This window comes from Otolemur garnettii, unplaced genomic scaffold, assembly GCF_000181295.1.
Source record: "Otolemur garnettii isolate 467f Iridium unplaced genomic scaffold, OtoGar3 scaffold00009, whole genome shotgun sequence".
Lineage (NCBI taxonomy): Eukaryota > Metazoa > Chordata > Mammalia > Primates > Galagidae > Otolemur > Otolemur garnettii.
The window spans coordinates 3,580,072-3,591,333 of NW_003852404.1; the positions used below are offsets into that span (position 1 = coordinate 3,580,072).

The 11,262-nt window shown below is 46.8% G+C and overlaps 1 protein-coding gene across 1 annotated transcript in view; it reads right to left on the reverse strand.

Annotated features, from left to right (window-relative positions):
- LDLRAD2 (low density lipoprotein receptor class A domain containing 2) overlaps positions 1-6,536 on the reverse strand; it is a 9,092-nt gene extending 2,556 nt beyond the window's left edge. Inside the window, exons 1-3 of the mRNA XM_012801461.1 lie at positions 6,390-6,536; positions 3,689-4,111; positions 1,239-1,370 (exon numbers count right to left, since the gene is read on the reverse strand). Coding sequence (XP_012656915.1) covers positions 1,239-1,370; positions 3,689-4,111; positions 6,390-6,471 — 637 coding nt within the window. The 5' untranslated portion in view covers positions 6,472-6,536. The remainder of the gene's footprint in view (positions 1-1,238; positions 1,371-3,688; positions 4,112-6,389) is intronic.
- Positions 6,537-11,262: the final 4,726 nt, after the last annotated feature.

Consider the following 11,262-nt stretch of genomic DNA (forward strand, 5'->3'; position numbering starts at 1 on the left):
ATAAGGGGCGGGGCTCAGTCATGTAGGAGTTGGGGCCTCTGGGAGGCTTCCCTTTCTCTGAGATGAGAAGTTAGTGAAGGGGTTGAGCACAGGAGTGGTGATCTGATCATCACTTTTAAAAGGCTCCTTTGGCAGGAAATCATACCTCATAACTTCCTACTCAAGTGTGAGCTGAACATAGTGACTTTCAAAGACTATGGTATGGATCCAGGAGGCAGAAAGTAACAGTGGAGAAACCTGACAAACAGAGCCTTAGCCAGGTGACTAAGATCAATATCAACAGATGTAAGCCATGTTGTATGCACGGTGGATATGATGTGATGATAGTGATACTTCACCTCTGTGGTCTTCCAACAACCTGTAACTATAGTTTCATCATGAGAAAAGTATCAAGCAAATTCCAATAGCGGGGCAGCCTACAAAATACCTGAGCAGTACTCCTCAAAACTCTCAAGGTATCAAAAACAAGGAAATCCTGAGAAACTGGCACAGCTGAGTGGAGCCGCAAGAGACACAAAAACTAAATCCTGGATCCAGACTGAGCACAGTGGTTCACACCTGTAATCCCAGCACTTTGGGAGGCCAAGACAGGGGGCTCGCTTGAGGCCAGGAGTTTGCAACCAGCCTGGGCAACATGGTGAGTTTCACTGCAGTCAGATGTTTTTGTGCATTGAACAACCTGTTCAACTGTACATGGTAGCCCTGCCTCTGTCCCGCTTCTAAATGGGGAAGGGTGGGTGGGTAGAACAGCTCTAGATCCCCAGGAATAGATTATTCCTAGATGATTTCTACGGCTCCCCCACCATTTCTTCTCTCTGGACTTTAGTTTCCCCATTTGTAAAATGCGGGAGTCAGACTGGATCAAAGTATATCTTGAGGGGGATACTTAGAGCCCCCAGAGACTTGGGGGCCCCTGGGAGGCTTCCCTTTCTCTGAGATGAGAGAAGGCCCGAGGCCCCCCCAGGTCCAGTTTAGCAGATCTCCCCTTTGGATATCGTGGACTTCTGCCAGGCCCCTTTTAGGAAGTTTCTGCTACTAAACCATCATTTGTAAACAGCTGGATCAGATGATCTCTAGCATCCTTCTGGCTCCTACTGGCTTGACCCTCAGGCCACCTTCCTCCCTCCTGCTGTGCCTTTGCCTCCCACCTCTCCTGTAAGGTGGTGCAGGGAAAGGGTACTGAGGCCAGGCTTCCATCCTGGCTGTTCACAGGACCCAGGTCCTCACCCGTCACTGACCTCCGCAGTCAGCTGGTGGCCAGGAGCTCTGGTCACTGCCATCGCCACAGTTGTCCATGCCCCAGCGATCACACACCAGGCTTGGAGGGATGCACCTGCCATTCCCACAGTGGAAGTAGGCACCACAAGGTCCTGAAGTGGAAGAGGGAAGCCTGAGATGAAGATTGTGGATCCAGGCATGCATCCCTATCATGACAAAATGTGGAAGGTGTGGGTAGAGAGAGCCGTTATCACAGACAGGAATGTGGATGAGTGTCTCCTGGGCAGGAAGGGTCCTATCATAAGGAGGATCACTTAAGTCCCAGAGTTTGAAGTTGCAGTGAGCTATGATCACTCCACTGCACTCCAGCCTGGGCAACAAAGTGAGACCTTATCTCTAAAAATAAATAAATTGGCTGGGTGCAGTGGCTCACACCTGTAATTCTAGCACTCTGGGAGGCTGAGGCGGGTAGATTGCTTGATGTTCAAGACTGACCTGAGCAAGATCGAGACAGCTTGAGCAAGAGTGAGACCCTATCTCTACTAAAAACAGAAAAGCTGAGGCAAGAGGATCGTTTGAGCCCAAGAGTTGGAAGTTGCTGTGAGCTATGATGACACCATGGCACTCTACCCAGGGTGACAGCTTGAGACTCTGTCTTAAATAAATAAATAAATAAAGACATTTAGGTGTAAAAGAAGTGTCTATGAGAGAAAAAACACAGACAGTAGCATGGTAACATACAGGGAGTCCTAAGTGCATGCACAGACAGGCAGGGTATGCCTGTAATGTGATTGACAGACTGCACGTGGCCCGAGGATGTGTAGTGAACCTTCCCTCATTGAAAATGATTCAAGGAAGCCAGAGTTACAAGAGGGTTTCATCACTGCCACTTTCTTTTTGGAGCCCAATCCTGCTAAACACAGAGAAGCTACAACACTCTTGGCCTCCCGGCCTGACAATTGCACCTCCTAGGAGGCCAAAGCCACATAGAGAGAGAGGAAAAAAGGACAAGAGGAAAGTTGGCAATGATTTCTAATCAGCTAGTGAGAGTGTTTGGAAAGCAACATAAATAGGAATCCTGGCACCATCAGTTATGGCCCCAATGATTTAGGGTACAAATTTCCTATAGTTTATTTCAGAGCCACAGACTCTAATAAGGGAAAAGAGAGAGAGTCTAAAATCCAAAATTCAGACCATGCACTATTCCAGGGAAGAAGGGTGAGACTTGACTGAAGAGAAACAGTCGCTGGAATGGAAGCTCTCTGACCAGCTCAGGGCTGTCCAAGGCCTAGTACTCCAAGGTCTAGTTCTTGGTGAACCTGTGGTGGCTCTCAGAGACTCTCATGTTGTTGACTTAAATGGCTCACAATCCCATGTTTAAATCTCTAGTCTGAATATTCTGCCAGGAATCACGATAAAACTTCCCTGTGGTTTTAGAATCTCTGGGCTTTGGCAGTTCATTTACTTGCCATTACTGGAGACAGCTTCATGTGACACCACCAAGTCACTCTAATTCTTGGTGGAACTCCCTGGGGCCAAAGCCTTGAACTCAATTCAGCTGCAGGACACACACTAGCATTAGAGTCCAGCCACTTTGCTTACCAGCTGGAGACAGCCTCCTCTGTGACACCACCAAGTGGCTCCAATTCTAGGGGAACTCCCTGGGGCTAAAGCCTTGAACTCAATTCAGCTGCAGGACACCCACTAGCATTAAAGTCCAGCCACTTTGCTTACCAGCTGAGAGGCCTTGGGCCCTTAACCTCTGGGAGCTTGTTTCCCCACTATGAATATCAGAGTATGAACGCTGACCCAGCAGAACTGCTGAGAGGTACGGATGAGATGTGGCGTGAGATGTGGTGTGCAAAGGACCAAAGGCAATGCTTAATAAGCAAATATGATTCATGTCAGTTCCCAAAGTTCCCTCTCCTTGCTAAGGGGGCTGCTGTTACTAACAGTCCTGAGTGTCCTAACCATGCCCTTCTGCAAACACCTGAAGGGCTGACCTGGGACTGAAGAGCTCTTATGAACTTGATAATGTGTTGTGTGTAGGTGTGCAAGGTGGTACTGTGTGTGCATGAGTTGTATGTGATGTGAATTGTGTTCAAGTATACAGAGTGTGAGAGCATGTGAGGGGTGTGTGTGTGTGTACAAGGTTGTAGGTTATGTGGATGTGATGTGAGTGAGTGTATGGGTGTCAGAGTGAGTTGTGTGTGTGTGTGTGTGTGTGTGTGTGAACACCAGGGCAGTCTGGCCTGCAGATCCCTGGTAGCCAGATTTATGGGGTTGGCTCTTTGGGCCTGGGGAACACCTGTCCCTTACTGGGTCCCTCCAGCAGTCACCATCCCTCCACTCTGTAGGCCCCAGCCTCTCCACCACTTCTTGATCTCCCTGTGCCCCACTATTCCCCTGCTGCCAGCCCCTGCGCTGCATCCCCACTGTGGCCCTGTCCTGACTATCAGCCTCAACTCACCTAACCGGAAAGAGGTGACCTCACCCACGAAGTCCACGCGAGGCTGGCGACCTCTAGTGACCAGGCGCAGTCCTAGGAAAGGTCCAGAGGACACCACGGGGATGGGAATGGTCAGGCCACAAACAGGGGCTCCCAGGGCCCGGGGCGCCCCCGGCGGGCCCTCGTAGAACTGCAGGAAAGAGCCGGGGGCGCACGGGTCGGCCGAAGGGCTGGGTGCCGGTGGCGGCGGGGACGCTGGGGTCAGGCTGTAGACCAGGAAGAAGCGGAACTGGAAGCGGATCCTGTCGCCAGGGGCCGCCGCCTCTAGCCAGAGCCCGCAATCGGTGTCCGGAACCACAAAGTAGAATCTGCGGGACGCAGAATGCAAGCGCAGCAGCAGCCCGTCCCCCTGCCACGTCTGCCCGCACAGGGCCACCAGGTCGGCTGCAGCGAAAATCACGGACCCTGGAGCTACACAGCGAAATCCCAAACCTGTCTCTGCCCCCTGCCCGCTGTGTAACCCCCCCCCAGCAAGTCTCTCGCCCTCTCTGAGCCTCAGTTTCCTCATCGACAAACGGAGATGTGAAGCAATCTCAGAATTTTTATGACAAATGATTTTTATTTTATTCAAATCCACAATCCTGTTCAAAAGGCCTAAGACGTGTTTCAGAATTTTCCAGATTTCAGAAAGAGGATATGTACATATTATATATACAGCATATTGTATTGCAGCCCCAAATAGAGTGTACAGAGACTCTCTAAGATAAAACACATTGTCTAGATAGCAATCGTCAGAACACTTATCCTTAGTGAGGTAAATAAAGAATAAACAGTCTCCTCTCAGTTCAGGTCAAGTGTTACCAACAAATTAGTTAACAACAAATTTTGGTTTTCAGAGCTCTTTGTATTTTAGAATTGCAAATAAAATATTATAGACAGATAGGTGTACAGGCCTTAGGACAGTGCCTGGCATTTAGTGTTGTAGAAGTGTTAGCTACTATTACAGTAATAGCCCCCGTTTGTGTGAGTTGGATGTAAGTTGGATGTATGTAACTTGAGGACTGCCTGTACTCTCTTATTCAAGGATGGAGTAGACCAATTTGGGTTCCTGCCCACCCAAGAGCCATTCCTTGTTTTTTCTTGCTAAAGAAGCCTTGTATCCTAATTTTATCTATCAGGTTTAGGGATTGTGTGACTCAGTGGTTCAGGCCAATGAGACTTAACAAGAGGTCTGCTGGGAGTTCCTAGCTAAGTTTACCTCCCTGATTTAAAAAAAGAGAGAGAGGAGGGGGCTGAAGAGAGCTGGCAGTGGCACACACCTGTAAATCCTAGGACTCTGGGAGTTCAAGCCAAGAGGATCCCTTGAGCTTAGGACTTTGAGACCAGCCTGAGCAAGAGCAAAACCCTACTAAAAATAGAAAAACCTGCTAGGCGTGTGGCAGGCCCCTGTGGTCCTAGCTACTAGGGAGGCTGAGGCAGGAGGATTTATCTGGATCCAGGAGTTTGAGGTTGCTGTGAGCAAGACTTATGCCATGGCACTCTAGCCTGGGCAACAGAGAGTGAGAATCTGTCAAAAAAAAAATAAAAAATAGGCTCAGCACCTATGGCTCAAGCAGCTAAGGCACCAGCCACATACACCTGAGCTAGTGGGTTCAAATCCGGCCCAGGCCTCCCAAACAACAATGATGGCTGCGCAACCAAAAAAAAAATAAATGAATAAAACATAAAAAATAAAATAAAAGGAAGTGTGTGTGGAGAGCTGTCTGATAAGGAGCCTGTTTTTCTTCCTGCTTTTGAAATCCGTGGCTGAGGGTGAGATATCCAATGCTGCAGCAGCCATCTCGAGAGTGTGAGGTCATGAGCATTACAGAGAAACACAACTGATGTAGCTGAGCTGCTGAATTAACATTCTCTGGAATCACCTATGGCCATGCTTCTTAGGTGAAATAATAAATGCTGTTAGGGTTTAAGTCCCATTTAGTTTGGTGTTTGTTACTTATAGCCCAAAATATCCTTAGTACTACAAGGTTGTTGTGAGCATTAAATAAGAGAAAGTGTAAGTGCTCAAAGCAAGTTTGATTGTTTTAAGGACAGAGAGCAAAGAGGAGGTAAGTTTTCTGGGTAAGGTAGGGCACTATAGGGTATTGAGGATCAGCCAGAATGTGGGTCTGTGGAGAAGAACTCCATCACAGCTCAAGATGTAAGAATATTTTTCTGTATTTGTGCAGACCTACTAAAGCCAGAGCCCACCCTGGAGACACATGGGGTAAGAGAGGGGTTTACAGAGTGAATGAAGTGAGCACCTTTTATGTGCCAGGCACTAAGTGTCTTGCATGGTCTAGTTCATCTTATATGCACACTAACAATTATCCCTTAAAGAGTAAGGGACTATTATTACTCTCATTTTACTGAAGAAACTGAGAATTGAACTAATAAACTCAAGGGTACATAGAAAGTGGCAGAGTGAGTATGTGAACGCAGGGTTGTGTGACTCCAAAGCCCACAGTATTTTCCATTGTTGAGACCTGAGGGCTGTCCTGACTATCCCTAGACCCCTACTTCTGGGCGACTTGGAGCTCTAGCCTTCCAGAGAGTTTTCCAGCCTCCTCTACCTCAAATGTCCTGGCCTATTAGATTAACTCCTGATTAGGGAAATACAACCTCTCAGGGTGGTGGGGCCTCGAGCCTCCTGGGTGCCCCAGCCAAGCCCCCTCATACTCACCTGTCTCCAGAGCAGACACAGTCAGGGCAGCTGCCCCTAGCAGGAGCAGCCTTTGGGGCAGCTGCCAAAGATGAGCCTCCATCCAGGCTCTGCTGTGCCCACCAATGGTGCAGACCCACAGAATCTTCAGTTTTGAGGTCTCTGGGGGAGATTCAAGGACCAGGAGAGGCAAGTCTGCCAGCTCCTTTGGTTTCTTCACTATGATCTTTGTGCTTTCTGTTCCAGATCTTCCTCCTTTGGATCAGAATTGTGTCCAGGGGTTGCTATGGAGATTTGGAGCCAGGGCTGGAGCCTGGAGAGAGAAGGCAGGGAGGATGTCTGCTTATACCCTGCCAGACAGGAACCAGGCAACTCAGATCCGGGTTAGCCGCAGGGCTCTGGGCAAGCCACAGCCCGAGAGAGCTGGTGCCCTTCTAAACACATTGGCACCTTAGGGACTGAGCTTGAAGTTGATCCAAGACACCAAAGGAGCCTCTCTTCCAGGGTGGGCCTACAGAGACAGCCAACTGGACCCTGAGTCTGCTCAAGGCCTTTGCACTCACAGTCCCCTCTGCCTGGAATGCTCTTCTCCCATAGTGGTCCGTGGCTGGCTTCTTTAGGTCATCAGGCTGCGACTCACATGTTACCTCCCTACACCAGGCTTCTCTGACCATCTTTTCAATCTAAATTAGCCCTCTCCCCCCCGTCATTCAATCACATCTCCCAGAATTTATCATCTCAGCACTCTGGAATTATTGCCCATATTGATTTCTTGTTGTATATACCTCCATTGGCTCCCACTAAAATTATGTTCCATCCATGCATGGTGGCTCATGTCTATAGTCCCAGCTATTCAGGAGGCTGAGGGAGGAGGAGGCCTGAGCCCGGGAGTTCAAGGCTACAGCGAGCTGTGATTGAGTCACTGCACTCCAGCCTGGGTGACAGAATAAAATAACGTTCCATGAGTGTCTTGTTGACCTCTGAACCCTTAGGCCATAGCACTGTGCCTGGCACATAGCAGGAATCCAGGAAATAAAGAAGAATAAATGTATGTCATTGAGCAAACGAGCTCCACTTTTGTGGGTCTTACTTCTCCATATGTAAAATAAAGAGCTGGGACTAATTCAGGCTTTTTCAAAAACGTGTTATTAGTAGAACAATTTTTTTTCAGAAGGTTATCTCAAGTGGAAACTTAATACATATATAAAACAGAAACTTTTCAAGCCTCAGTATCTTCCTCTATAAAATGGAATAGTGGTAGTTCCAATTATATAGTTACACTGTAAGGATTAAGTAACTCAATACAAGTGGGGTACTTATAGTGTCTATCACATAGTGAAGTGCCTAATACATGTGACTAATACATCATGCCTAATACATGATGACTATTAATTTCATTATTATTATTATTTAAACAGAGGTCCTCCATTGTTTTAAGTGGAGCAAGGGAAGAGCTATAGCAGCCCCCAATGGTAGCCCCTGAAACACCCCCTCAAAAATCCCAGGACTCCATGAGAAGGTTAAGACTTCTGGATCGTATACTCTCTAATGCTTCTCCCCTCTGGAGCTGACATTTGGTGCGACCTTGATTTCTTACTGTGTACAATGTTCAAGGCTAGGTCCTAGGGAACTTTTGAGAATATTCTAATCTGCCCTCAGCAGGACAGTATTTATCTTGAAGCTCATGAAGTTTAAGACTTACGACCCATCCCTTGCATGGGATTACATGTTTTCATAAAATTTGCAAAAGTGAGAATGGGTATAGACTTTCAGTTTTGCACGATGAAAAATTCTAGAGATCTGTTGCACAATAATGTGAATATAATTAACACTACTGACGGCTCTGCGCCTGTGGCTCAAGCGGCTAAGGCGCCAGCCACATACACCTAAGGTGGAGGGTTTGAATCCCCAGCCCGGGCCCGCCAAACAACAATGATGGCTGCAACCAAAAAACGGCCGGGCATTGTGGCGGGCGCCTGTAGTCCCAGCTACTTGGGAGGCTGAGGCAGGAGACTCACTTGAGCCCAGTAGTTGGAGGTTGCTGTGAGCTGTGATGTACATGGCACTCTACCCAGGGGGATAGCTTGAGGCTCTGTCTAAAAAAAAAGAGTGCTCTCTTGCAGAGCCATTGTTATGATTATGTGTGATAAAGCATGTGACAAGCTTACAGCTAGTACCTGTAGTGAAATATGGAAGGATGTACAAGGTGTTCATCCCTAGTCATGAAAGGTAGGAACATTTCAGGCACAGAGCCTGGTCAAGGGGCCAAGAAATTACTGTTATTGTTAGTATCATTGTCCTTCCCACTCACTTTCTGTGCAGCATGATTTAGCCACACCAACCTGATCCCAGATTAAGCTCCTCTGTGGCTTTGACATATGCTGGGTCCTCAGCTTACAATGCATTTAAGTACAATTTCTGCATGGAAACTCCTGTGCATCCTTCAGGGCCCAACTCAAAAATATTCTCCTTTGCTGACTTCCCCCAGGTAATTCATGTTCCTATTACTATGGTTAAGGTTGCAATTTATTTAGCAACTAGGGGTTTTGTTGTTTGTTTAATCCGAAGCCCCTACCAGGCCTCTGTGAGTTCCCTGAGGGACAGGTTTTGTGGGTCCTGATGCATAAACAATGTGGAGACGTTCTTTAAAAATATGAAATTATGGGGCGGCACCTGTGGCTCAAAGGGGTAGGACGCCAGCCCCATATACCAGAGGTGGCAGGTTCAAACCCAGCCCCCACCAAAATAAATAAATAAATAAAATAAAAATAAAAAAAAATGAAATTATGAACACAAAATCAAGTTTGAGAGTGCATTTTTATTTAGAATGGGAAAAAAATCAAAACAAATTCTGAAGTTTAAAAAACTAACAAAAGACCATGCACAGTGGCTCACGCCTATAATCCCAGCACTCTGCAGGCCAAGGCAGGTGTGTTGCTTGAGCTCTGGAGTTCCAGACCAGCCTGAGCAAGAGCAAGACCCCAGTCTCTAAAAATAGCCAGGCATTGTGGTAGGTGCCTGTAGTCCCCGCCCGCTATTTGGGAGGCTGAGGCAAGAGGATCACTTGACTCCAAGAATTTGAGGTTGCTGGGTGGCGCCTGTGGCTCAAAGGAGTAGGGCAGCAGCCCCATATGCCAGAGGTGGCAGGTTGAAACCCTGCCCTGCCAAAAACTGCAAAAAAAAAGGGTGGCGCTGTGGCTCAAAGGAATAGGGTGCTGGCCCCACACGCTGGAGGTGGTGGGTTCAAACCCAGCCCTGGTCAAAAACTGCAAAAAAAAAGAATTTGAGGTTGCTGTAAGCTGTGACATCACAGCACTCTACTTAGGGTACCAAAGTGAGACTCTTTAGAAAAAATTTTAAATAAAAAAATAAACTGCCTATGGTTAGAATTTTTTTCTTTTTCTTTTTTTTTTTTTTTTAGAGATAGGGGCTTGTATCACCCAGGCTGGAGTGCAGTGGCATAATCATAGCTCACTATAACTTTGAACTCCTAGGCTTAAGTGATCTTCCTGCTTCAGTCTCCCAAGGAACTGGGATTACAGGTATGTCCCACAACACCTGGCTAGTTTTTCTCTTTTTAGTAAAAACAGAGTCTCACTATTGCTCAGGCTGGTCTTGAACTCCTGAGCTCAAGAAGTCCACCTGTCATTATCAATGATAAATTATTCTTAATTATTGAGTGCTTTACTACATGGCAGAGATTGTTTTCACGGATTGGCTCATTTATTCTTCACAATATCCCCATGAGGAAGGTACTGTTATCACCCCCATTTTATAGATGAAGAAACCAAGGCACAAAGATGTTACATGTAGGGATGTTATATAACTAGGAAGTGGGGAAGCAGGAGGAATTGTCTAAGCTGAAGTCTGAATAGAAGCTAGTAAGGAAGGAGAAGGCCAACAGTGTTCCAGGCAGAAGCAGCAGTACACAGAAGCCTAGAAGGCTTGGGGGAGTCTGTCTGTTGTCTGCTTTCACTCAGCAACATGACAAAGTGCCGCCTTCAGGTCACACTGGGCTCATGTCCCTCATACACCACATGTGGTGTTTAGGTTCCAACTATAGTGAAGGGATAGACCAGAATTTGAACTCAGGATCTGTCTTCCAAATTCATGTTTTTTCCACGACAATTATGTTAAGCAAGGTTTCGCAATATCAAGCCACATGGTGAGATAGTTCTTCCCTTTCTGATACCCATATATTTATTGGTAGAGATTTTTTTTTTCCTGACAGAGAGTCTCCCTTTGTAGCCCTTGGTAGAGTGCTGTGTTGTCACAGCTCACAGCAACCTCCAACTCTTGGGCTTAAGCGATTCTCTTGCCTCAGCCTAAGTAGCTGGGACTACAGGTGCCCACCACAATGCCTGGTTATTTTTAGAAATGCGGTCTCACTCTGGCTCAGGCTGGTCTTGAACCTGCAAGCTCAGGCAATTCACCCACCTCGGCCTCCCAAGTGCTGAGTAAAGATTGTTAATTCCCCCACAGTACAATATTCAAGGATGAAATAATGAGATCTTTACTACATTAGAAGAAAGAAGGCATAATTAGGCAAATACAAGTCCCCATAAGTCACTAGTGTTGCTAGAAGAAAAATGGAGATTAACAATAGATAAAAGAAATAAAAATAAAATACAATACATAGGCAACATAGTTGAGACTCCATCTCTATAAAAAATTAGGCCAGGTGCACGTGACTCATGACTATAATCCTAACACTTTGAGAAGCCAAGGGGAGGATCATTGAAGCCAGGAATTTAAGACCAGCCTAAACCATATAGTGAGACCTCATCTCTACAAGAATTTTTTTTTTTTTTTTTTATAAAGAGTCTATGGCTCAGCGCCTGTGGCTCAAGCAGTAAAGGAGCCAGCCACATACACCTGAGTTGGTGAATTCGAA